At 41.5% G+C, this 27,161-nt stretch overlaps 2 protein-coding genes and 1 pseudogene across 23 annotated transcripts in view; 1 reads left to right on the top strand and 2 right to left on the bottom strand.

Annotated features, from left to right (window-relative positions):
- On the bottom strand, positions 1-26,640 carry RIOK1 (RIO kinase 1). Of its 7 annotated transcripts, none has more exons than XR_011429884.1 (18): positions 26,290-26,640; positions 23,027-23,231; positions 20,881-20,971; positions 20,211-20,280; positions 19,016-19,058; positions 14,949-15,041; positions 14,065-14,177; positions 13,880-13,960; positions 12,524-12,610; positions 11,968-12,105; positions 11,436-11,539; positions 11,112-11,218; positions 8,120-8,185; positions 7,123-7,242; positions 6,248-6,301; positions 4,426-4,578; positions 1,163-3,142; positions 1-588 (listed from the first exon to the last, which is right to left on the bottom strand). XR_011429884.1 is itself a non-coding variant. In XM_005603556.4 (17 exons), exons 2-17 carry the CDS (start codon positions 23,150-23,152, stop codon positions 3,032-3,034), a joined length of 1,557 nt encoding a protein of 518 aa, XP_005603613.3. In that variant the 5' UTR covers positions 23,153-23,231; positions 26,290-26,640; the 3' UTR covers positions 1-3,031. The 7 variants fall into 7 exon arrangements, 4 of the variants coding, with proteins under 4 accessions (XP_005603613.3, XP_001490410.3, XP_070101024.1 ...); XR_289060.4 differs by having other exon boundaries at positions 25,990-26,551; XR_011429885.1 differs by lacking the exon at positions 4,426-4,578 and having other exon boundaries at positions 25,990-26,291.
- Positions 16,620-17,570, bottom strand: LOC102148047 (threonylcarbamoyl-AMP synthase pseudogene; annotated as a pseudogene).
- Positions 26,291-27,161, top strand: part of CAGE1 (cancer antigen 1) — a 45,633-nt gene continuing 44,762 nt past the window's right edge. For 3 of the 16 annotated variants that reach the window (XM_070244917.1, XM_023624416.2, XM_023624417.2), the window contains exon 1: positions 26,303-26,726. In XM_070244917.1, coding sequence (XP_070101018.1) covers positions 26,714-26,726 — 13 coding nt within the window. In that variant the 5' untranslated portion in view covers positions 26,303-26,713. Of the gene's footprint in view, positions 27,010-27,161 lie in introns of all 16 variants that reach the window. The other 13 variants (XM_070244919.1, XM_023624419.2, XM_023624420.2 and 10 more) reach the window with 10 other exon arrangements.

The following is a 27,161-nucleotide window of genomic DNA, read 5'->3' as shown; positions in this document are numbered from 1 at the left end:
TGAATGTTCATGATCTTTATTTACTATGTCTACAGACAACTAAAAATTAGGAAACCTGTCAAGCTTTTGAAAATGAAAATGATTTTTCAGAGCCCATGATATTAAACTGAATTTTTTTCCAGCTTCTAGGATGTTTTTCTTTTCAGCTCTTCATTTTCTGAGCCAAAAGGTTAGTGAAATCACAGGCACATAACAGCACAGGCCTGCAGCAAAGAAACAGCAAGCTGCTTGCACTGAGTTCAGCAGAATGCTCATGAAAAGGAGAGATCTTCTCAAACAACTCAATATTAAACTATAAAGGTTTTCAGATCTCTTGGGTCCACCTTCATCAAGTTACAAATAAAGCTGAAGAAAACGTGATGTCAGCTGAGAACCACAGATTGATCAGACCTGGGCAAACAGCTGGCCCAATTCCTCTCTCTTCACTCCAAGGCCACGCTCAAAGGCTGGAGCTTCCGGGCCCGTGAAAGTTCTGTTCCTCAACTGATTCATCCAAGGAAGAGCAGGAAGTGGAGCAGCGTAAGAAACAGCTGTGATTTTGTCTTCAAAGGAATCTCCAGGTTTCTCATGGTAAACTTTTAGTAACACCTGCATTATTTGAAAGGATTAGAAAAATCAACAAAATAGGCCAGAAAATCAGATTCATCTACTACAATTGACAGAATTATGTCCCAGCCTTCGGGCCAAGAGACCTGAACCTCATCTCTCCCATTGGAAAGTAACTGTACAAGGAATAATCCAGACACTAAACCTGTCAAATTCAAAGGCAATCCAAGCCTATAACTTTGGCTAAGAATGGGCTCCTTCCTTCCCAGCCTCCTGGTGAGAAAGAAACACTGGAAATATGGTCTCAGATGAGTTCAGCAAGAACACGACCAGTGGTTACCACTCAGCCACAGTCTATGTCCCAGAATCCAAACAGGGCAACAGCCACAACAGCGAAAGTTATCAGAAAAACGTTCCTCAAATTAGACTCCCCCTATAGTCCCAAATCTTGGCATTTTACAAGCCACTCCCTCCCGACAGCAACGTAAATGAGAATGAACTGTGCTGAATCTGGCCGACACTACTTTTGCCCAAGTGAAACTGATTCCAAAGTGAGTAATTGCATTAGTCGCCATAAGATCGCTCTGAGGAGCTTGACCGCTTGCTTCATACACACCTTGTCAGAGAGAAGGCCAGGCTAGGCCAGGCCCCAGAAGACCCTGAGACGAACTCCCCACAGTCGGGAGGATGGCTACGTTTGTGTGAGCTTTCTCCTCGGTTGTGTTAACTGTAGAATATTTCAGAGGGGCTACTGTCGTCTTTCACTGAAATTGTATTTTGAACTTTTTAAAGTCAGGAAGGAAAAGTATTATGAACATGATAATTTGACTTAAAATTTTAAAAGCTCAGCGGACCCGCCACCAATAATCCACCAACTCTCAAGCAGGTGCAAGCTTCAGTTTTAGGGAAACTGTTTATTTATAGAAACTATGTCTGATGCAAGGGCTAAAAGAGACATTTCTAATATCAAGTACATGGTAAAAAATAAAAACTAACTTGGTAATTTCTTTCAACATTTTTGCTTTGTGGCAATATAAGCTTTTACCTTACCCTCCTACTCCCAAATCTGCTCCACCCACATTGCTTCCCAACAGTTGGGAAGTGACAGTGCCAACATTAAGTCACAACTCCAACATTCACTGCAGTTGCTTTGGTCATAAATCCTGAGGGCGTCCTTCACTCTTTCTCCCAATTCCTCAGGTATTCCCTTAGCACGGCCAGTTCACTCTACCTTTGTATTCTGTCTAGAATACAACCACTTCGCTCCATGTCCGCTGCTACCATCCTAGACCAAGCCATCACCTCTCATGTGGGGTACCACAATAAATAACCAACTGGCCTCTCACCCTTGCTTCCTAGTCAATTCTCCAGAAGCCAGGGTGATCACAATCCTTTCAAAACAGAAGTCAGATCATATCATTCTTCTGCTAAAAACTCTCCAATAGCCTAACACCATCTTATCTCATCTACTACTTTCTTCCTTGGTTATGATGCTCCAGCATCTTGTTTCTAGAACATTTCAGGCACATTTCTGCCTCAGGGCCTTTGCACTTGCTGTTTGCGTTACCAGGAATGCTCTTCACTCCTGAAATGCACATGACTCACATTCTTCAGGTATTTGCTGAAATACAGCCTCTCAGTGTGGCCTATTTTTAAACTGCAAACTCCCACTTCCCCAGGCATTATTTCTTCTCTGCATTATTTCTCTCCACAGATTTTATCACCTGCAGATACACTGTTTTTTAACTTATCTTAATATCTTGTCTTCCTTTAAAATGTAAACTACCTGAAGCTAGAAGTTTTTGCCTGTTTTGTTAACTGCTGTACTCCTAGCACTGAAATACTCAAATATTTGAGAGATGAATGAACAGGCCAAATAGCTGAATGTGAAATAGCTTATGAACTAGGAGGCCCTAGCTTAAAAAAGAGTATTCAAGATGAAGAGTAAGTGCATGACAAATGATCGCCAATGCAGACAGAACAGAGCCGCTGTGAACGATTACATCGACAGCCAACCGAATTCTCTTATCAGTGAAAACCCCTTGTACAGAAACCATGGCCTGACCAGCAAATGATTTCAGATGGGTCTTTGGCATGTACAAACAAAGCAAAAACAACGTGCCCCAGCCTGTCCAAGGTGCCTTTACACCCACATAAAGGCTATGGATGTCCATCACCTTGAAGTATGTACGATGCTTCAAAGAACATGTTGTAAGAGAAAAAATATATAAAACTGTACAAAGTTCTTCATTAACACAGCAGCTTAAATAAATCCTCTGATAATACCAGACAGAGCCAGGGACAGGTCTAGGCAACAGAGCTCAGAGCTCTTTACATAATTACACGAAGACACCCAATCAGTCTTCACAGATGCTGCCGTAATCACCATTCGGTTAAATCAGTAACCCATCTTCCAGAGGCAGCTTACTGTGCAGGCCAGAAAAGCAACTGACGGAAAATTACTGTACGTAACATAGTCCTGATTCTATTTTCCCTTTTTTGTCTTGGCTGTCTTCTCTTTTCTTTTTTTCACATGTTTAGGAACTTTGTTTTTTCTTTTCTCTCTCTGAGCTTCCTTGACCATCTTTTTTCTTTCCTGTAAAACAAAAACAAAAATTAAAAAACCCACAAATTTCATTCAGAGCATACACATTAATATTACAACTAAATTAAAAAAATATGTAAAACGGGGGCCGGCACCATGGCCGAGTGGTTGGGTTCGCGCACTCCACTTTGGGGGCCCAGGGTTTCCCCGGTTTGGATCCTAGGCCTGGACATGGCGCCACTCATCAAGCCATGCTGAGGCGGCATCCCACATGCCACAACTAGAAGGATCCACAACTAAAATATACAACTATGTACGGGGGGGATTTGGGGACAAAAAGGAAAAATAAAATCTTTCCCAAAAAAAAGTATGTAAAACGATAAAAAGTGAGTGTAACATGAAAAAATGAAAAATGATTATGATTTGGTAGTGGAATTTTGGGTGCAAATTGTCTTTAAGGTCTCAACAGAAATTTGAAGACAGCCAAACAGAAAGATCCGTGAGGATGTTATTAAATGTTTGCAACTATTTTTCTTTATTAAGTTTCATATTTTAAAAGAAATAAAGGTTAGAAAGAGACAAAATATTCATTTCCAGTAGGCAAAGAGGGGAAATGTACCAGCGAGCTGGACACGTCTCTCTGGAGTGTCAGGACCCACAGATTCTAAGGCAGGATTCCGCTCAGAATAAAGAACACAGTCGTGCACCACCTAACAACAGCGAGTCGGCGGTGGGCCGCACGTGCCACGGTGGCCTGTGAGACTGGTCCCACATAGCCCAGGTGTGTAGCGGGCTACGCCATCTAGGTCTGTGTAAGTGCACTCTGTGAAGTTCTTACGATGATGAAATTGTCTAACAATGCGTTTCTCAGAGCGTACTCCGTCATTAAGTGACTATCAGTCACTATCACTATCACAACCCCCGTCCGTCGGTAGTGTCTCTTTATGTCTACGGCTAGGAGTGGAAGAAACAGTCATTCAGATTCTGGAAACACCAGACTGGGCTAGAAATCCCTCTGAAATGGCTCTTCAGTATTTCACCGTGGGGCAACTCCAACCTCATCTGTACTTCAAGTGAATGATAATCATTTTAATCAACGTACTGAATTCAGTGTGTCCTCTCTCTGGGCAGTACCCAAGGAGCTCCTAATAGAAATCCAATCTCTAGATAATGTACCACCAAGAGTGCAGTTCACACTTGGGAACTGAAACTACAATGAGAGGTACTTACTGATCAACACTGCTTTCAGTCACCATAATCCAGACACTTAAAGTGAAATGTGAGCAGCTGTGCTGCCATGTTGAAGAGCAAGGGAATCTGAGTTCCTGGCTCACCTTTTTATCAACCTCGAGGTCGGTGGGGGGCTTCTTGGAGCAAGCATGGTCTCCCTGCTCTTCCAAGTCTGTGTCAGCACACTCAGAGCCTCCAGCATCTTCTGAATCAGAACAAGCCTTTTCCTTAACTTGATTTTCTAGAAGTGCAGGCACCTTGAAAATATTACAGAACCATGTTCTTCTAAGCCAATCAGTTATCTACTGTTATCAAATGTGTTAACGCCAGAATTCAGATTTTAGCCTTGCAGATAGACTTTGACAAACATCCTGTACTGAAACATCAAAACAACAGAGTCAACATCTGGGAGGAAGCTGGGAAGCAGCCATTCCAGTGAGGCTCGGGGATGTACCCAAATGAAGGAAACGGGGCCCTACTGGGCGACCTGCGTCAACACCAGAACTGTTCTGCTTCTTTCAGCAAATCAGGACTGTTGGGATTTGGAAGGATGTGAAATAGAGATAGAAATAAAAAATAAACACTTATTTGGATAACTTCACAGCTGTTTTCCTATAGACTGAATTTCAAGTAACATATTCTTAATACAATCAAGAGGGAAGACAATATTTAAACGAGAAATTTTCAGGTTTTTTTCTCAAGTTTAGCAGTTTTTAAAGCAGCAGGAAGCATTTTTTAAAAACACGAGGTTTCCTTTTGTAAGAAAAAAACAGATCTTTAAGAGGCAATTGTACAAAAAGGTTTTCTAGTCAGTTGCGACAAAACCTTCATGCTCTGGAATTCAAAGCACAACTGCCCCACAGTACCTGTCATATACAACTCAGACATGCAAAATACTGGGATTTTCCTAATTCAGTTCTTCCCATAAAAAAGACACAGTAAATTTTCAAAAAGCAAACTGTGATCCTTCCTAGTTAAGCCTTTAAGAACATTAAAAGAAACAAGAACTACCTTTACTATCATTCAAATCAGAATAAACCCCTGCTATTCTAAAACGTAAAACAAAACAAGATTGTTTTTAGAAAAACCACTGCAGGAATCCAGCACTATAAGACTGCTAGACTCACGAGATTGGTCTTCAGCAGGTTTCGTGCTAGTATGAGACCAGATTCCACTGTTTGTTTTTTTTTAAAGATTTTTAAATTTTTTTTTCCTTTTTCTCCCCAAAGCCCCCCAATACACAGTTGCATTTTTTTTTCAGTTGTGGGTCCTTCTAGTTGTGGCATGTGGGACGCCACCTCAGCATGGCTTGATGAGCGGTGCCATGTCCGCACCAGGAAACCCTGGGCCGTGGAAGCAGAGCATGCGAACTTAACCACTCGTCCACAGGGCTGGCCCTCCACTGTTTTTTAAAGCTGGTTGTAAAACATGAAGCAGCACAGTTTCATTACTAACTTCACAAATGAAGACCAGGATATGAAAGGGATCAATGCCTCACTACAACAAAAGAATAATTCAGAAGCAGATTGAAAAAGAAACCACAAATTTCTATACTTCAGTCTTATAGTTAAAAAGAATGAAACAAAAAGGGCATTTCTGAAAATGCCCATGACTCTGAAAGTATCTATACTAATACTACTATATCATTCTTAATTTAACTCTAATAATACATTAAATCTTTTTTTTCTGAGGAAAATCTGCCCTGAGCTAACACCCGTGCCAATCTTCCTCTATTTTTCAGGATGTGGGCTGCCAGCACAGCATGGTCACTAACAGAGTGGTATACATCTGCGCCAGGAACGAATCCAGGCCACCAAAGCAGAGTGAGCCCAACTTAACCACTAGGCCACCAGGGCTGGCCCCTAAATTTTATATTCTTTAAAAGTTTTTTTCACATAAATGAACAGCAACACATGTTTTTCATACCTTCTGAACTCCTGACAAATCTTTCTTCATCCCTGTGACAGTTTGGTACAGAATCTTGTAACCAAAAAGAAAAAAACAAGAATCAACATCCAACTAGACAGTGAAATACACACATTGCAATATTAAGAAATAACACTGTGAGCCACACAGTATCTCGTGTGACTAAAGGAGCCTAAAACGTATCTCACAGTAACATGGAAAGTTCACAGAATGTATGTTATCCTCGTCCACCAAACACCAGGCATCAGCAAACTCCGGCCACAGGCCAACACAACCCGCAGCCTGATGGTTTTTACAGGTGAACATATGAGACCAATTTGACGACAGAAAACTCTAACTTTGAATCTTAATTAAATGAAATGTATTCTCCCCAAAATAACTTCATTCTTTTCTCATCAGTAGACCTGTATCATGAAAAGTTGTATTCAGTTATTATTAAAGTGTTTTTAATTTCATCAATACAAATTTGGGGGAAATTTTTCTCTCTTGTTATATAATGACCCACAGAACCGCCTCAACTTTGCTTCTTGGCCTGCAAAGCCTAAAATATTTGCTATCTTCCCCTTTAACAGGAAAAAATCTTCCAGACCCTGAAATATATATGTTAATGGATATAGTATAATAACCATTTATAGCCTAGACTTGTATGCAAATATTCCTTTTTCTGCAATTATAGTCTGTTGGACTCATTCAAATGTATCATTTCCTTTCATAAATACCAGTGAATTCCCTTTACATCCAATGTGCACAGAGAACATGTTAATGCAAAGGGAATTAGCCATCTCAGTAGATTCGAAGCCACATTCAAGCCTGCAGGTTGGGGACGGTAGCTTCCTTTGTAAACTTGCTTGCTACATACAAACCAAGCAACTCACATTGTCTTGTTGGGCATTCATGGCCATGTCCTCTTCCTTCAATTTCATCATTATATCCATATCCCTCTCATAATTTTTTACTTCATTCAAGGTTCTAGGAATATATGCTCGTTTAAACACCTAACAGACACAGAGAAAAAGTAAAATTGAAACTGTCATTCACATATTTCTCACATTCCCTCAGCATCCTCCCCCGTATCAAGTCAGAGGGATCTAGCATCATCGTCTGCAGCACTGATTCTCAGCCAGGCTGTTCGCACACACCGGGGTTGTATCTGCTGTGTAGCGTGCCTACAGCAATTTGTTACTAATGATAAAACACTAAATGATTTAAGATTACCCTTAAAGTAACACTTCTTTTCCCTTGTTTGCATTCCAAAAAGCTTTTCTGAGTGGGAGAGAAGGCAGTGGAGTTGCAGTTAGCAAGCACTGCTCGGCTATGCCTTACAGAGGAACATGTTTTACATGGGATCATTATCCACCCTACACTATTGTGAAAAAAGGCTCAGAATTGCTGATATAGGGTACCTTATATTCATCTATCTCACTAATAACTATGAGAATTTTTTTTTAAAAGCCCAGTATAGATCACTTTCACAAAAAGTACACTGACTCCCAAGATTAAAATTTTTTTTTTAACCAAACGTAAATATTCAAAATCAACAATGTGACTGGAATCAACATTTAAATCATGTAGAAATTCACATTTGCAAACTAAAATAGGCTTTTCCTTCTTGAATCACACTCTAATAGGCTCTTTAAAAACATTCTCCATCCAGGACAATGGACTAATAGGTTGCTGAGCAGAAGGACATAAAGGAATGTAAGTTATACAATTTGACTCAGTTAAATTACCTAACATATTAAGTCTCAAGGAAATATTATCATTCAAAAAACTGATTTATTAAAATCAAATTCATGCACTAGCAGTATTACAAAAAACCAAACGTCAAAACACAAGTGTTTCCTGAGGCTGTGAACAGATAACAAATTCTACCTCTTCATCCACATGGTCTTGGCTGGATCTTTCTTCCTTGGTCCTTTGAGATGCTATTTCCATGGCCTTGGAAAGAAAACAAAAATTACTCTGCTTTACATTCAACCTACAGAGGATCCACTCACTTCCCAATTTCAGTACAGACCTGCTCTAACCTCTGTCCATAGCCTCTTCACACTCCTGAAGAAGGACGTGCTGTCCTCCAGCAGGACAGGTGAGCTCACACCACAAAGGTTGCCATCAACCCACAAGTAACAGAGTAAATCAAACTCGTCCAGCCTCAGGGGATCTCTAGCCCTCTCTCAAAATTAATACTACTTTTACTAATTTTTAAATGGTTAGCACAAATATTTACTAAAGGAAAAGCGAGACCCAAAGAACGAAGAACCACTCTTCAACTCTTGAGCAGTCACGAAGGGGTCAGAGGGACGGTGCACGGCCCTCTAGTCGAGAGTATGCGGCTCCAAGGCTGCTGCAGCCTCAGGCATGGGAGGAAGCGCTGAGCACAGGGACTGCAACGGAGGCGACAAAGACGCGACAGGACTCTCCTGGCTTGTAAAACCGTAAAACTGAAGATGTGTTCTCTACTCTATTTAGAACACGTAGAAGAAAGGGAAAAATAGTGGTACTAGGGTTTTTTAAGTTCACACACTAAAATTAGTGCTAAAGAGTTTAAGAATAAAAATGATGTGATATTTATTTATTGAATTAACATATGTGATTATTTACTATGTGCCAGGTACTGATTAGGTCCTGGCAATACAAGAATGCAACTCTGTCCCTTAAGAGTTCATAGTCTAGTAGAGGGTGACAAAATTAAAAAGAACCAAATATATTAAGAAGTGATGCAGTGTGACTACTTCTATCATAGACTTACAAGATATAGAAAATATACCTACGGAAACAATTGTTTCTGCCTGATGCCTCCTCAAGAAGGCTTTCTGAACTGAGCTTTAAGGTTCACTAGGCAGAGCAAGCTGCGCACAGGTAGAAATGGGAAGGCATTCCAGGAGAGGGGGAACATGAAAAGGTCAGAGAAAACCTGAAACCTGTGTAGGACCATGGATGCCATGTATTCCATATTCTGATTCACAGACAAAAGTAAAAATAGATAAAATGAACATCAAAATCAAAAACTTCTGTGTATCGGGGCCGGCCCCGTGTCTGAGTGGTTAAGTTCGCATGCTCTGCTTCGGTGGCCCAGGGTTTCACCAGTTCAAATCCTGGGTGCAGAAATGGGACCACTCATCAGGCCACGCTGAGGCAGCATCCCACATGCCACAACTAAAAGGACCCACAACTAAAAATACACAACTATGTATGGGGGGGGGCTTTGGGGAGAAAAAGGAAAAATAAAATCTTAAGAAAAAAAAGACTTCTATGTATCAAGAGTGTGAAAAGACAGCCTATGGAATGGGAGAAAATATTTGCAAATCATATATCTGAAAAGGGGTTGGGGTTTTTTTTGGTGAGGAAGATTGGCCCTGAGCTAACATCTGTGCCAATCTTTCTCTATTTTATATGTGGGACACTGCCACAGCATAGCTTGATGAGCGGTGTGTAGGTCCACACCCAGGATCCAAACTCATGAACCCTAGGCTGCTGAGGCAGAGCACATGAACTTAACCACTATGCCACCAGACCAGCCCCTGATAAGGGGTTAATAATATTCAAAATATATAAAGAACTCCTACAACTCAACAACACAAAAACAACCTAATTAAAAAATAGGCAAAAGACTTGAATAGATATTTCTCCAAAAAAGATATACAAATGGCCAGCAAGGAAATGAAAAGATGCTCATCATCATTCATCATTAGGAAATGCAAATCAAAATTAAGAGATACAACCTCAGAGTCATCAGGATAGCTACTCAAAACAAAACACAAAAACAAAACAGAAAATCAAATAAAAAAATAAGTGTTGGCAAGGATGTGAGAATGTGGAGAAACTGGAACCCTTGTGCACTGCTAGTGCAAATGTAAAATGGTACAGCCACTAAGGAGAACAGCATGGCAGTGCCTCAAAAAATTAAAAGTACAACTACCATATGATCCAGCAATTCCACTTTTGGATATATACCGAAAAGAATTAAAGCAGGGTCTTGAAGAGACATTTGTACACCCGTGTTCACAGCAGCACTATTCACAACAGCCAAAAGGTGGAAGCAACCTGAGTGTCCATCTCTGGATGAATGGATAAACAAAATGCGGTCTACACCTACAATGGAAGGTTATTCAGCCTTCCAAATGAAGGAAATTCTGACACACACCACACCGTGGATGAACCTTGAGGACATTATGTTACGCAAAACAAGGTAGCTAGAAAAAGACAAATCCTTGAGGGCCAGCCCCATGGTCAAGTGGTTAAGTTCATGTGCTTCGCTGCAGCGGCCCAGGGTTTCGCCAGTTGGAATCCTGAGCGCGGACATGGCACTGCTCATCAGGCCATGCTGAGGCGGCTTCCCACATGCCACAACTAGAAGGACCCACAACTAAGAATATACAACTATGTACTGGGGGGATTTGGGGAGAAAAAAGGAAAAAATAAAATCTTAAAAAAAAAAAAAAAACCTGTCCTTAAATTGTATGCTTTCATGCCATTAAATATTTAAAAAAAAAAGAAAAAAAAAATCTTGTCTGATTGCACTCACGGGAGGCACCTAGAGTTGGCAACCTCAGACACAAAGCAGATGGACTCAGGGGAGGGAGGAGTGGAGAGTTAGTGTTTAATGGGTACAGAGTTTCTGTTTTACAAGATGGAAAAAGTTCTGCGGATCTTGCCTGATGATTAAAGTTAAGAAACCTGCCTTTACCATTGGCTTTTTACTATATTTTTGGTTCCCCACCTGTGAAATCAGAAGGAAAAGGTCTTGGGAAGCTGTCGAAATGAACAAATATTATGCTGAGCAATTTGAGACCCTCAGAAGTGCCACGTAAGTGCAAATTACTACTGCCATTTTCCATTCTTTCCCTCCCTCACCCCATCTCACCTTCGAGAGATAAGCGTCCATGTTCTCCGGTGTAATTGAGGGATCTGTGACAAATTCAAAGAGCTCCCGCACAGTCATCACAGCAACACCACGCTTCAAAAAGAAATCTGTCAGAAGGAAAACATTAATGACAGCTTTACGAGGGAAAAGGTTATTATTCCAACTACTTTACAGAGAAACAGAGAAAAACACGCCATCTCTAGTTAATGGCAGAGGTATCACTGCAACGAACGAGTTAGTGCCAAGACCTTACATTAGCAGCTTAACAGAGCACAGAACCAACAAGCACAAACAAGGCGGGAGAAAATTCCAGCTTCCACTCACCATTGACATTGGCACAATCTTTTCTCAAGAACTCCAAGGCGTGTGGGTGGTCATGCTCCACGGACTGAGAAACATCAATGATGTACACACCTCCACTGTGGTACCTGTGGGCCAGACATGCGGGGACTGTGAGAGGCATCAGGGATGCACACCTCCACTTGGGTATCGTGAGGGCCAGACGTGCGGGGACTATCAGATATGACTACTTTCCTACATTTTGTTTAAAAAGTTCTATTTTAAGAGCAAGAGAAGTAACTAATAAAATAAACAAGGTGGGTAAGGAGAAGAGGCCGCTTTGACTAACAAGGGATGAAAACTGAGAAACCTTCCAAAGTCCTTTAACGATCAAGAGAGGTCAATTCTGTGACTAAAGTCACCAAAGGCAGGAACACATCCTGTACTGCGACCACGTGGAAGTCAACTTCCGAACTTCAGCATTTAGTATGACTTCTTTGGATTGGGAATTTTGTTCATTTTTTTAAAGGACACGAAATGACTTACGGGGGGTTCCTAAGGGACACAGCACACTCACAGCATGTTAAATTCGCTGAGATCCGCATGGACGAGCCTGGCATCCTGATACATCCTTCTCATGTACTGAATGACCTGCAGATACAACTCCCGAGCCTTGGATTCTGATAACTGGACGTTTTTCAAGAGTGGCGCTGGCCTGGAATAAAAAAAAAAGGGACAACTAACATACACTGACCCAGGACAAGTTTTCTCGCCTCATGCTACTATGACACAGGCACTCTCTTCTACACCTGAGCACATGAACTGTGCGTGGGACAACTTGGTTCACTAGAGACACACCATTCCAAGAAGCTGTCAACAAACACGCCGTCCCAGCTTACTGTATAATACATTCCTCAAAAACAGGGCGAACTTCATTATTCTGAAGCATTTTAAGACTTAAAAAGGTAGAATAAATTGATAACTCTATGCACTAATACAACAGAAAACGTGGATAAAAAATATTCTAAGATGAAAGGAGCCATTCAAATGGGAAATATTAGTTCATTGGCTAATTTAAAGCACTTAACAATACAGTTCTGAGCAAGTAATTATTAGGCCTTGCACATACTTACATGTCATCCTTCCCAATGAAACCCATGACGAGAACATGGCTTCTCAACAGGATAGGTTCTGGGCATGGGATCTCAGCTGTGTTTAGCCTGCGATATCAAGACAGAGAAAAGGACTAACGAAAAGTCGAAACGGCATCTAAAACAATTCAAGATTAATACTGCTGCCAGGAAACAACACCATGGCCTTGAAACTATTATTGTACTTCTTCAACTCTAAGACCAGAGCTTTTAGGTGACACCATTATGTATCCCCAAGAATGACAAACACTGGCAATTCAACTATGACATCTTATAGCTTCTAACAGCCAATCTGATTCCAGAGATGGGAAACCATGAAAAAAATTTGCACCTTAGTACTGATGAAATACAGCAGGTACGTCTGCAATTATCTTTTGAGTTGATCAGTCTGAAAAGAGCTTAATAAAATTAGTTGGACTCACAACCAACAGCTAACTAAGCACAAAATTTTAGAAGGACTTTCAAAATAAGTACTACTTGCTTGATACTAAAATATCCAGTATATGTCACCTATGTACAGCATATAAAAAGTTAAAATAAGGGCCAGCACGGTGGCTCAGCAGTTAAGTGTGCATGTTCTGCTTTGGGGGCCCAGGGGTTGCTGGTTCAGATCCTGGGTGAGGACATGGCACCGCTTGGCACCCCACATATAAAGTAGAGGAAGATGGGCATGGATGTTAGCTCAGGGCCAGTCTTCCTCAGCAAAAAGAGGAGGATTGGCAGCAGATGTTAGCTCAGGGCTAATCTTCCTCAAGGAAAAAAAAAGTTAAAACATTTAAAAGAGGGGGAAAAAATCCTTCAAATTTTTGTGGAAACTTGATCTCTGCTATGTAAGCCACCTTTACCTGATACAAAGGCATGAGCACAAAGAATACAGAAATGTGTCCAAAATTGGACTAAAATAAGGAAACTACAATAAGCAGAGTTTAGGATCTAACAGAATTTGTCTAAAACTCCAACACTTACTAACACGTGACCCATCGTTCTCACCACCGGACTGTGTCACTTCCCTGTTTATGGTCCTCTAACAGCTCCTCATCATCCTCAGTCTAAATGCTGAACGTTTTCACGCAGCTTCCAAGGCCCCTCACATGAGCCACCCTTGCTGAATAAATGTGAATCGTGGCAGAATGCTTCTGTAACGGATTCTTAGAACAGAGAAGAGGAGCGAGTTCCCACTTGTCCAGAAATTTGTTTCTTCTGCTTCCCTCAGCAGATCTAACGGAACTGAACGGCCCTATAGAGTCCCTGCCTCTGGGCAGAGCCACACTGGGACCTGCCGTAGGACAGGGCTGAGCCGACGTGCAGGGCACAGCATGCACATCCCCAGACAGTCACCTGATTAAGTTCCTCATTTCTTTTTCTGCCCAAGTTTTCACCATTTTTCTGGGGTTTCCTTTACAATAGCCATGACGAAATCTTGAACAAGAAAAATATTTGTTATTTCAATCATTCCATTATTCTACTTTTTATTTTTTAGGAAATAGAAAGTAAGCCAACTGGGAAAAAAAGTCTGAGCTTACCTGAATTCCCCACTTACATACTTATCCCGATCTTTGAACACCAAAATAGAAGTTTTATAAATTTTGATTGCTCTGCTCTGTCCATTTGTGGTGCTAGCATGGTATACATTAGCCTAGTTTAAGTCAAAAACAAAAAAAATTAAGTTCATCTTAAGTAACTACAAACAGTACTTTACTTTTCCAGTCTATTTGATTCCATCTTCAAAAGTCAAGTGAACCGAAATAACACGCATAAGGTACACCATCATTTTCTGCACATGTGAATTAAAATACAAAACATCATACCAGAAGGTAAAGTAAATATATCTCCAAATTACATATATAGTAAAATTCAATTTAAGTACATGTGAGAAGTGGTCTCAAACTTTTTCTATCTCAAATATGTGGAAAATACTTGAAGACATTCTTACATGTTGTGATTTATAAAGTGAATTTCACTGAGAACTGCTTCCTATAGAATGAGGTGCTAACTTAAAAACACCATGCCTCTCTCCCTATCTAAATATAAAGGAAAAAATAAGAAAAACACTCAACTCACAGAAACTAGACCATAACCCCCACCACCACTGGTAAATGTCTGAACAGGACTGAGGCCTGCAGTCAAGTGACCCCCTAAGCTTACTGCTGGGTATACTAGGGGCTCAACGATACAATACAGTAATGGCAGTGGAAAGGCACAGCAATGTGCACAACTTTCTACTGGTCATAAATATTAATAAAGCCATTTTCAGAAACACTGTATTAAACCCTCCCGACTTGGGTATAGTTTTTAAAAAGATTTCTTTTTAAAGGCACACTATATTTACTAAGTGCCTTAGATTCATTTGGTATCTGAAAGAAGAAAGCTAACATGAAAACATTCAGGCATCCAAAAAACAGCTCACTTCTTTTCCAGTGCTAATGCAGCCATTTATCTCTGATATAATTCCTCTAGTCAACATCTTGAATAAAATCATTCGTGTTCTGGGATCCAACACCTAAAAAGAAATGCAAAAAGTAGAAATTTCAGAAAGATAGTATCAAATATTTCCCAATGAAGCCCCTGACAATTACCAAATGAAGAGCTTAACTGTACTATGCTATTCCGGCTGCCTGAATGAGAGTTTCTATTACGGTGTTTTTATTCACTCTGATTTTTAGCACATAAAATGTGAGGTGAAAGCTAAAGGAACCAGAAAGACAACAAACCAACAAGTTCATCCAGTCACGGAAATCAAAAGCTACCAAGTACAAGGGAAGCAGAAACTGACTAGATCAATGTTAGCCAACAGAAATATACTGCAAACCATCTAAGTAATTTCACATTTTCTAGTCCTCATTACAGGACGTCAAAAGAAACAGGTGAAACTAATTTTAACATATTTTATTTAATCCAACACATCTAAAACACTATTATTTTGACAGATAATATAAAGTTATTAGTGAGATATTCAACATTGTTTTTTACATTAAGTCTTAAAATGAAGTTTGTATTTACATTTATAGTGCATCTCAATTGAAACTAGCCATGTTCCAAGTGCTCAGTGGCCAGTTTATTAGATATGCAACTTTAACCCAGGGGTCAGCACCCAACGGCTCAGGAATCAAATCCAGCCCGCAGCCTGTTTTTCTACAGCCTGCAAGCTAAGAAAGGTTTTTCCACTTTTAAAGAGTTTTTTTTAAAAAAAGAATTAGCGATGCCTAAAGAATCAATCATTCAGCCCTTTAAAGAATGAGTCTGCAGACTCCTGGTACAGATGAGTCAATCCAGGAAAGGTCTCCTTCAAAGTCAGAGCAGTCAGTCTGGAGTAAAAAGGGCCCCAAAGTCCTCTTTAACAAACAGAAGGTGATCAATTTTTTTTCCCATTTATAAAGTTGTTTAATAGCAGCATTATTTTCTATTAAAGAAAACCAAAGTTCAAATGCCCAACAACAACGTTTAACACTTGGTATAGATATGAATAAAGATAAAGGGTGAATAGACACTGGATTTAAATAAAGGTGTTATACGTATAATTTGCTATAATTTATTTTATGAATAAATAAGAAAAAAGTCCCTGGCTTAAAGGGATAGCAGAGATTTGTTTTCCAATATTCTTTAATTTGGACCCCCTACCCCCACCCCTTGCCAATTGAGCTGACTTCCCACCATTAGACCAAAATGATGACTCTCTTGGCCAGGCAATTACAGCACACACGCCAGCAGCCCCCTGGTTCAGAGGAAACAGTGTTTGGCCTGTGGCTCTACAATCTTCACTCTCAGCTGGTTCCAGCTCCAGGAGCACAAACTCACACCTTTGGTCACTTCAGACTTAAACAGCACCAGCTGGTGCTCTAGCTGATCTGGACCTTAAATGCCACCTACCCACCAGAGAGGAGGCTCTCATTACATTTCAAATCTGTTATTTGAATTATTTTTCAAAAATTAAAAAAAAAAGGGAAGAAACTTATCAGAACAAGGCCATCCTAGGAATGTTCTTAGTCTCTATTCAGCTTTTGGCTGATATATGAAATTACAGATGATAAATATAACCTCCCCCACCAGGTGTGAGGCGTTAAACCAGCAGCTCCTGGGACCTGATCTACAGTATTAAGACACATTGCCTTAAAGGGTCAGACTAGTGACGTTGCAGCCCCACTGGCCTCTGCAAATGAGGCCTTGGCAGCCACCAGCAGACAGACACATGGTGTCCAGCACCAGTGCTTAGGCACCCCCTCCTCCCAACTTTCACAAGCAGGATCTGTACGAAGGGAGCAGCCTGTACTTCTGTTGGAGGATGGCTGTAGTACTTTCCAGGGCACAGCCTGGACAAATGATGCCAAACCTTCCAGGCACAGACACGTCAACCACAGCTGAGCCTAGGTGATACTCAGAGCTCTGGCCATCCCCAGCTGGTTCCCCATCAATGACCAGGGACAACTGAGGCCAGAGGTCCTGGAACTCCTCGACATTCAGAGAACTGGCCTGGGAGCTGAGGTTAGCGCTGGTGAGGGGAAGTGGTCCCCCAAACACCCGGGCCAAGTCCTGCATGAAGGCATGGTCAGGAATCCGGATGCCTACAAGAGGAGTGAAGGGGTTCAGGTCCTTGTTGAGCTGCTCTGAGCGTTCCATCACCAGGGTCATTGGTACTGGTAACAGGTCTTTCAGGAGCCCCTCGGGTGCTCTCACATGGCAGTACCTGTAGATGTCGGCCACAAGGCCCAGGCATACGGCTAGCAGCTTGGCCTCGCTGCGGCCCTTGAGGCAGTACACAGTGCCGAGCAGCTCGCTGAGCAGGCCAGGCTGTACAGCGTGTTAGTAGGAACAGCCACCATGGCGCTGGCGTCCAACTCAACCACGGCGGCCTGCAGCACCTCACTTAGTCAGCATGTTCCGGGCTTGCGGTCGGGATGGCCCCGCTCCCCGGGAGCCGCAACAGCTGCGCTCCTGGTGCCCCCAGAGCAGGGCTCGGTGGACAGAGGAGGCGGCTGCTCCAGGCGGAGCCTGCCAGCCCCTCACTCAGCCCCATACTGGCAGGAAGGCGATGAATTTAAAGCCTGCTCCTGTCCATGCCTGAAATGGAGGCAGCCAAAAATTTACACGCAATTTCAAGGGACACCTGCAGTAGCTCCTCCAGCTCCATGGAGTGAGACAGTATAAAGCGGCCAATCTAACTGTACTTTAGGGTCTTCAATGAGGTGGCTGCAGCCACACCAGAAACCTAACATTAACAGAAACAAAACAACACTGGAGGACTGTGGACTAAAAGACAACCAATGACCAGTGCAACTAGAGAAGACCGAAAGGAACGTGAGTGAACAGGCAGTACGTGTCCGTTCCTTCTCCACCACACAGGAAAAGAGAGGGGAGTACAGGACCTAGGCAGAGACCCGTGCTGCTGCAAAGTCAGTACGCAGACAGGTTAGGAGCACGGGAAGGAGCAACGGACCAAATGAATTAAACACAAAATAAGGAAAGATAAATACAAGAAGCAAATAAACCCACAAATACGTATTTTAAAAAGACAGCTTCAGACTCAAGATATATACTCTCAGCAAAACTAATTTTGAAAGAGAAAAAGGAAGGATTTCTTGCCTAAGTTATTTTAGGGTCTTCAAAAAGTAAAGCTGCCTGATCTCTCTGAGCTAGACCACACTGTTTTCAATCACAAAAAGAAACCTCACAAAATAAATAAACTAGAGGACAATGCAGACAGAGATCCCAGACCCTACTCCTTCCTGCCTAAAGGCGGAATTCACCAACTGAGCAAACGGTTCTAGAGCTCAGGGTGGGTGCTACTCCCTTGGGGATTGAGGTGGCCAGCAAAAGAGGTGCTTATGTCCTAACCAAGGATCTGCAGGTCGAAGGGGCTACTATTGCAAAATGTGTTTGTGCATATGTGCATGCGTGGTAGCAGTAGTAATGTTCTGATCCTTTCTATCACTTTCTTCACATCAAAACTCTGTGCCAATGCTAACACCCAATCACAACTCTCTACATGTGGGAAAATCAGGGGCTGATTTTCCCCCATCCTTGAATAGAAAGAATAAAACAAGCATAATTTCTAAACAAGTAAGAGATGTCTAACTGAAAATTTGAAGGCATTACCTCTCTCTCTCTCACACACCTCCAGCCCCCTTTGTGGCAGACACCTGACCTATCTTCTGGGAAAGCTAAAAAATTCCTGGAGACCTTGTTTAAGACAAAAGATTCCTGGTCTTACAATCGATTCTGCTTCCCTTCCATGGAGGAGATGAATGTTTTGCGTGTTGGCTTCACAGGGCCACGGAGGGAGCATGACTAATTTATCTATTAATTATCCTATTACAAAGCAAAATGTAGGTCTCTAAAACTCTAAGAAGGAGTAATTTCAAATAGGAGTAACTGTTAGGTAACATTAGCATTAAGCAAGAAGGATGAAAGCAAACTACAACTCAAAGCGAAAAGAAATGCTAACTTCAAACGAGAGCTTGCCACACACTCAAACCATACCTGTTCCACGGTTGCTCTGTCGGCCTTATCTTTGATGCGATACCTAACCAAAACCAAAAAAGGGTAGGTCATGTATTTCAAATTCAGTCAGAGAAGCCAAAATAAAAAGTTTCTAAATACACATGAGTCCGTGAAATTTCTAGGTAGGCAGTTTCTTTAACAACAGATTTCCTGATCTCATCATAGTTTTATCACTCAGTGAAGCTTCCTTCATTTCCCTTTACTAAGCAGCACTTCAGTTCCCTAGGGTAAAACGAAGACATCTGCAGTAAGAAGAAAATATCTACCCACATTTCGGAAGCATTAAATAAGAAGAGCAGCTGGGGTAAAGGGAATGAGGCTGGAGTCTGTTAATGCTGTCCTTAAGTCTTTAATGATTCCATGAGTACAGAAGTCGTTTATATGGCTTTCTCGTTAAGAGTCCTTTCCCACAAAGACACAAGTTTTTATCATTTCAAGACAGTTACTGAGTTCCGTGTTAAAATGCAGACATTGATTAGCTTCAGCTCACACACTAAGTGACTCCATTGGCCCACTAACCTAAAGTAATAAAGATTCAAACACAAAGATTCAGACGCTTCAATGAAATAATAAATGACTACGGTGCTTCTCAAGAAGCTAGTATCTTTTGGGCACAGCAATAATTCAGAAGAAAACTGGTTAAGCTGAGTTCGAACACTTCTAGTTGTATGATTTTCGTGTCATTTTCTGTAATATACTGTTAATGCCTGAGTTATCAGCACTTAGAAGTTAGCTAGATCTGAAACAACTGGCTTTGAGAACAGAAGTTGTAAATGGAAACAGTTCTCAGTTATATCATTTAGTTTTAAATCTTCCTTTGAATTTTTAAAAAGATTTCATGGAAGGAAACAATTCTTAATAAATTCTAAAAAGGAAACACTTCTATACTCTAACATTTTAGTTTAAACTGGAACCTACAAAGTTACCCTCATAAGAGTGCATTTGTGAATTTCACAAGATTATAGTTTTACCATATATTTCTTAAAAAGATTCAGTTAGTATTTTTATCTTACAAAGGCATAGGATACTCTCATTTAAGCTAAAAAAAAAAAAAAAGAAATGGTTTACATATACAAAGGAACATCCCTTGCAGAATAATTATGACCAAGATGCTACTTAATTTGTCTAGACTTATTTCTTATCAGTCATGTTTTATAGTTAAAATATTACTTACATATCTGCTTCCTTTTGTCTAGACTTTTCAGTGACTCTATTTATGACAGAATCAGTAACATTTAGCTTATCTAAAAATACAAAAAATCCACAATGTAAACAACATATAAGACAAAAAGACATTAACAGTCTTTCTGAATAGGATACTTACCCCTCTTCCCTCTCTATTTTCTAAATATTTTATTATAAGTAAATATATTTTAGGAATAGAAAAATGTTTAATGTTTTTAATGGTAAGCACTAAGTCGTGTTTCCTTAATAACAAGTGTTGTCACTTTCATCACCACAGCTGTAATTTTTGAGCCGCCAAAATCTAGATGCAGAAATCTCCCAAAACAAATATATCGGCACGTGTGGAATTTCAGACACTATTATTATTTTGTACAACTAATATAGATAATATAATTGCTTGAATTTCAACTTTAATTCTAAAAATTTCAGTTTCATTTCGAATTACAGGTTCATAAAACAGAATTAAAAAAGGCATAAGCTAAAGTCTTTCCTTGAAGCCACGTTTTCAAATTACAAAGTTTTTATTTTCTCTAAGCATGATCATTCAGTCTGTAACACGGAATATATTCACTTCTTGATCTAACAAAATTTTATAACATTTCACAGTTTTTGAAGAATGTCCTCATAGCCCAGTGAGGAAATGTATTTTATAAACTCACCTAGATTAATTTTATTCTCAAATTTCCGTAAGACCTTGTCTGCTGGAGTAGACATTTTGGCTGAATTGCAGTTGGAAGTCTGTCGATTTGCCTAGAAGAAATTAGTACCAGAGTCTAAAGCACTAGTTATAAATACAAACCTAAGTTTACCTAATGTTTTTTTCCCTAGTTCACAGTTAACTATTAAAGCATCAATACTCAGAGGAGTACCCTAAGAATTAACCAAATTTATCCAAGAAATTTCTTAAAAAGGCATTTGAAAAAGAAGATTAAAGTTACTGGCTAAAACAAAGAGTCTGCATAATCTGGGTTGTTTGTTTAACCTCTCTACAATGTATTCTTCAGTATTATAAATAAGAAATTAAAATGAAATGTGTTTTTTCTAATTTGACTGCTTCATAGATTTAAAACTTGAGAATGTTCCTTTACCGCCAAAGTGTATAATAAAGAGCTAAGACCTACATTAAACTGGTTCTAAGAATTTCATTTTGGGCCTAGTATCTCAAGGAAGGGAAAGGCTTAGCACCTAGAGTGCTACGCACAAACTTAAATAGCAGCAAAACGAGAAGAAAGGGAGACGACAGCCAGAAGCCACAAACAAGAGAATACAGCAGAGAGAAAAAGGCCTGGAACCATCACCAGTTCAATCCTGTTATCTCAGCGTGGAACTTTAAGGCCGAGCTGTTTCTTGTTTGCACAGAACTTTTTAAAATTTTCTATTAAATACAAATTTTAAAATAATGTTTAATTAAAATAATGTATGTTTAAGTAAAATCTAATACGTTAAATTTATTTTACATTAACATAATACGTTAAAATTTAAACAAATAAACTTTGTCTTTTTTTTTCTAGCTTTATTAAAATGGATTACATTGGGGGCCAGCCGGGTGGTGCAGCAGTTAAGTTCGCACATTCTGCTTGTCAGCAGCCCGGGATTCGCTGGTTAGGATCCCAGGTGCAGACATGACACCGCTTGGCAAAAACCATGCTGTGGTAGGCGTCCCACATATAAAGTAGAGGAAGATGGGCATGGATGTTAGCTCAGGGCCAGTCTTACTCAGCAAAAAGAGAAGGATTGGTGGTAGTTAGCTCAGGGCTAATCTTCCTCAAAAAAAAAAAAAGAACGAAAGAAAAGGGATTACATCCTATGTTGAAACTGCTCAAAGTCTCATCAATGAATCAACAGGTTACCAAAACAAGACCAGAAGCGTGAAATTCATTTGGTTATTTTATAAACGTCTGCATTCCAGTCCACGTTATAGCTATCTTAATATTCAAAGGAACACTGTAAGTTTTTCCTCTGCATACCTTGAGGAACCTTTATCCAGGAGGATGTACCATGTTAATCCTGTGGCTCTGACTCCTGACACACTTAGCCCTTCCAGTGTGAGGAGGCGGCGCCACACAGTCTGCTAACTTGCGTTTTGCACACGGTAGATGACGGGAGATGAGAACCTATCTCCATGTCATTAATACAGCCTTCCTTTGCAACATATTTTATAGCTGAATAATAGGCTATTATGTGAAATCAGTCCCACGGTAAATTTAATCAAAGTTCTTTCCCATGTTCCTCTACTACAAACAAGAGTGGAGGATCATTCTTGTAACTAAGTCCTGGCACACTCATAGAAGAATTGCTGAGTCAGAGTGTTTATTTTATAAGTTTTTAAAGCTTTTACATTTACCAAATCTTGGAGGTTTATCCTCCAAATAATTGTACCTACTTACTTGACCACCAACTATATATTTTGTGCCTTTGTCAGTTTCGTAGGTGGAAAAAATGGCATCTCTACAAACCTAATCTGCACTTCTTCAATTATTAATGAGGCTGAACTTTTCCTCCATGTTTCTTAACCTTTTGTAGTAAATTGTCTACTCATATCCTTTTCCATGCAGATTTTAAAGCTCATAATCTTATGATAATTTAAATAACTTTTTAAATTGATTATGGAAAGAATCCACCTCCGGGAAATTATCAGAAATATGGAAAGGTCAAAGAATGAAAATCACTAAAGGCTGGAACTACAGGACTATATTACCTGAGGAAAATCTTTCAGTTATTCAATTCCAGAACCACAAAAGGTCCTTTTAAAAAATAAGATATAAGCAAACAACACAAAGATGCATAGAATCATTTATAAAATACCTGTGGGTTACTCCCTCCATTCAAGGTAAAACCCTTGGTGAGTTTTCCAATGCCATCATCCCAGTCCCAGTCATCGTCATCATAATCCTCTTCCTCCTCCTCATCTTCTATCTCACCGTCACCCATCTTCTCATTCACATTATTTTGAAGGTCTTCAAACACAAAGTCATCTTCCTCTTTGATTATCTTCAAATCAATGTTTTCACTAGAAAGAACAAGGTTTCAGCGTGTTTACACATACTCTAATTGGACAAACATAGGTATTTATTTATGATATAACATTAAACCTATACCAACAAATCTAAAAGCTTCCCTTACAACAAATCTCCCAATAAGCTTAATCTACTTAATACCAAATTCCCCAGTTTTTCAGAGTTCTGTTGGAGTTGTTTGCTTATTCTCCAGGTCCAACTAAGGAAGAAGTACATGAGGGTGTGAAATCCGCTTCTGCCTCAGTGAGGTTAGAATTGATATAGTTACCTTCTCTGCAGAATGAACTGATTCAAGGAAAACTTCACTGAGCTGGTTTAAGAGGAAAAAAAAAAACTTTCTGACAAAACTTGGGAATAAATCTAAAGCAGCCTTATTTTGAACTCAACATTATTTTCCAACAAAGGAAACTATATCAAGGTTTGTGTTACACCAAGAACTTCAAACCACTCTTGTTCATAAAGAGAAGGAGTAGCGAACACGAGCACCACAGCTGGGTGAAGCAGGCTTGGTCAAAGAAAACAGGACAAGTGGGGATTGTCAAACCGAGAGAACAGGCCCAGGGAAATGGCAGCACAACTAATAGGGTCTTTTTTTGCCATGTGAGAATTCAGACCCAATATTATCAGGTCTTTGCAGTTTTTCAAGAAAAGCCAGAAATCTGGATATTTGTATAAAATCTCCCACTTAACTGGAATGTTCAATTTACATAAAACACTGTGCCTACCAACAAAACATATCTGCAGGCCAAATTCAAGAGAGGTACTACCAGTTTTGACCTCTAATGTAGAGAATAAGGACAGAAACTGTCTATAAAACAACCAATAATATGCACTACAGGCTTAAAAACAGTCAGACACGAGTTTAAGCAAATTCAGATATCAATCCAGACTTATTAATTAGCCACAGTTTAGAGGGCTCCAAATCTCCATGGATATGGGTAAGAAGAGAAAAAACAATCATTAAACACCTGCTATTTACTAGGATTTCATAAACATAATCAATAAATTGATCCTTCAATTGCCAAAAGCCTAGGTGGGCAGGTTAAAGTGACATCTTCATTTGTACCAGGACTTCTCAACCTCAGCCAAACAGTCCTTTGCTGCGGGAGGTTGTCTTGTGCACTGCAGGATGCGCAGCAGCATCTCCGGCCCTATCTACCAGATGCCACTAGTGTACCACCACCCTTAGCAGTGACAAGCAAAACGTCTCGAGATTGCCAAAAATCTCCTGGAGTGGGGGAGGAGGGGCAAAGTCCTCGGTTTATCCTCACTACATCCAGTGATGGATGGTAAACCAGGGCACTCATTGTCATTAAACCATTCACCAGCCACACTGGCTGTCTCTCCTTTCCACTTAACTTCTTCCCTAAGACCTTCTGCATGCTCATCTGTAAACATAAACCTGGAATGCCCTTCTCATTTTTACTCCCCCTTCCAGTATTAGCTTACCATCACTCACTCAGGGAGGTCTTCCCTATTCTTCCCCCATTTCTCCTTTATACTATTTACCCAATTCTAATACAAGTAACTTGTCTTAATTAGACTTAACATGTTCCCCTTGCTAGAGGGCAAGTTTCAGGTCAATCAGGGTGGTGTTTACCAATGTATCCCTACCAACTAACACCAGATCTGACACACAGAAAGGCATCAACATACAGCTATTGAAAAAACCCCCAACTGACTAATAAAATCTATGTAACAAGTCCTTACCATAAACAAAAAGCACAAACTATTTTCTCAATCCACCGCCAAATCCTGTCACTTCTTCCCCCAAAACATATCCTTATGCCTCTGTCTCAAGCTCCCACAATCTCTGAGCTGATGACTTCAGTACTTTTGAACTAGTCTCTGCTTCCATTCCTGCCCTCCGAAACCATCCTCTCCATAGCAGAATAATTCCTTTAAACCGTAAATCTGATGACGTAATTCCCCTGCTAAAATCCCCCTATGATTTCCTCTAAGACCTAGAATAACACCTCAACTCCTCACCACCACTTGTCAGCCTCTACATGTCACGGCCCCTGAGAAGAACTTCTGTATCATTACCTACTGAGTTTCTCAACTACCTCCACTGTGCTGCAGGCACACTGCCCTCTAGATCTTCCTTTCACAGCCAAGAGGGATTCCACCGTTGAGCCTCTTCGCTTGCTGTTCCCTCTGCCTGAAATGCTGTTCCCTCTGCTCTTCCTGAGGTTAGCTCCTTCTTGTCATTGAGATCTGGACTTAACCTTCCCTGACCATATTCACTTGGCATATCAACCGATTTTAGTTATTTGCATAGTATATATCATTATCCTTTTTTGTTTTTTAAATCTCTATATACTTGTCTGCCCTCCCTCTCAAGCAGAGAAGGAAAAGTTCAATCACAGCTGAGACTCAGTTTGTGTTGTGCATCACTTTCTACAGCGCCCAGGACACAATCTGGCACACAGTGGGCGCTCAATAAATATTTCTTGAATGCTGAATATAAAGCGCAAAACCTATGTTTCCCAATGGCTGTCCCCAACCCTGTCTCTCGGCGACGCTAACCACGTGGGAACCCCGGACTCCCTAGACCAGAGGCGCTCGTTAACTGTGCCGTACCCCAGGACCAAGGGCCCAGCTGCGATGCAGAACGACTCCAAGGCTCTGAGGCGCGCCCCCGAGTGATGAACTACAGTCTCCCTCTGCACCACTAACAAGCGTCAACTCCCCACCGGGGCGGCGGCGAGAGCAGAATCCGGAGCGCCGGGGTCCTCCACGGCCGCCTACCTGTCGGAGGAGTCCGCGTCGTCGAACTGCCCGGGAACCACCTGACTCATCAGCAGCCGCCGGTAGTCCATGACGGACGCGCGCCGAGCCTCGCCACCCGCGGAGGCCGCCCACCCAGCGCCGAGACAGGAGCCGCACGGAGACGGTGCCCCCGCGGCCGACCCGACGGCCTCTGTGTGGATGTGTGGCCTCGCAAACCGCTGAGAAGCCCCCACGCCAAAAACACGCGCCACGTGCCACCGAGGAGCTGTACCAACAGCCCCGGCCTCCCGGCCCGCCCTGCCGGAAGTCCCGCCCTACCGGAAGTCCCGCCCCTGCGCCGGGCCGCGCGCCCGGAGCCGGCGCCGATGGTGCGCCGGAGGGACGCGTCGAAGTGTTGGGCTGCTGTGAGTCGCCTGCCCCGCTGAGCCTGTGCCGGCCGCTCCGCCCGGAGCTCTTGGTCTCCGCAGCCCGCTTCGTGTTTCCTTCCGCAGCAGGACGCGGCAGCTGCCCACAGGCTGTCGGGCCCGGGGGCTCACACCCACGTAACTCCCCGGCGCTGGAACAGAGGCTTCGAAGTGGCGAGCCGCGGGGGCGGGGCGCGGACGTCACACAGGACGTTCCAGTGCGCCCGCCGCCCCGCCGCGTCGTCCCGGGTCCGCGTGAGAGGGTGGAAGCGCCGCCTTCCTCCCGCGGAACCGGTGCAGACAGGGCTCGCGCCCCTTCCGGGGCTCCGCGCAGCTCCATGGACCCTGGACGTGAGCACACCTCTGCGGCTTAAAACGTTAAAAAGACGTGAAGCTCTTGGGACATTACAGTCTCTCTTATTTTGTGTGCGTTGTTCTGTGGTGAAAATAAGATAACTGCTTTTAAAAGTTAAAGGTTGACATACGATTGAAAAGATTTTAAAAACAAAACCTTAGAATTTTTGCCCGTAACTCCAGTGACATCTGTTTTAACGCCAATCTTAAAACAGCGTTCGAGTGTCCCTGGAATATCTGCCCAAGCATTTGAATATTGTAAAAAGCTAGCATCGATCTGGTAAGGACAGAATGAAAGTGAGCCTAACTTAAAAAAAACCTAAGTTGGCAGATTGTGCCACATGAACAAAGTTGTAAAAGTGTAATTGGACATTCTGGGTTTAACATTTAAGGAATAAGGCCCTTGCGTTTTTTTGCATTTGGAAAAACGAA

The sequence above is a fragment of the Equus caballus genome, chromosome 20 (genome assembly GCF_041296265.1).
Source record: "Equus caballus isolate H_3958 breed thoroughbred chromosome 20, TB-T2T, whole genome shotgun sequence".
Taxonomy (NCBI): domain Eukaryota; kingdom Metazoa; phylum Chordata; class Mammalia; order Perissodactyla; family Equidae; genus Equus; species Equus caballus.
The sequence above is the reverse complement of the archived record's forward strand: the minus strand, read 5'-3'. Positions and strand labels throughout refer to the sequence as shown.

Coding starts and splice junctions, on each gene's coding strand:
- RIOK1 (XM_001490360.5), bottom strand. CDS start 26,060: ATGGACTACCGGCGGCTGCTGATGAGTCAGGTGGTTCCCGGGCAGTTC. Junction 12,611..13,879: donor GAAATGAGGAACTTAATCAG/GTGACTGTCTGG, acceptor TTGATATCGCAG/GCTAAACACAGCTGAGATCC. Junction 11,540..11,967: donor CTCAGCGAATTTAACATGCT/GTGAGTGTGCTG, acceptor TCTGGCCCACAG/GTACCACAGTGGAGGTGTGT.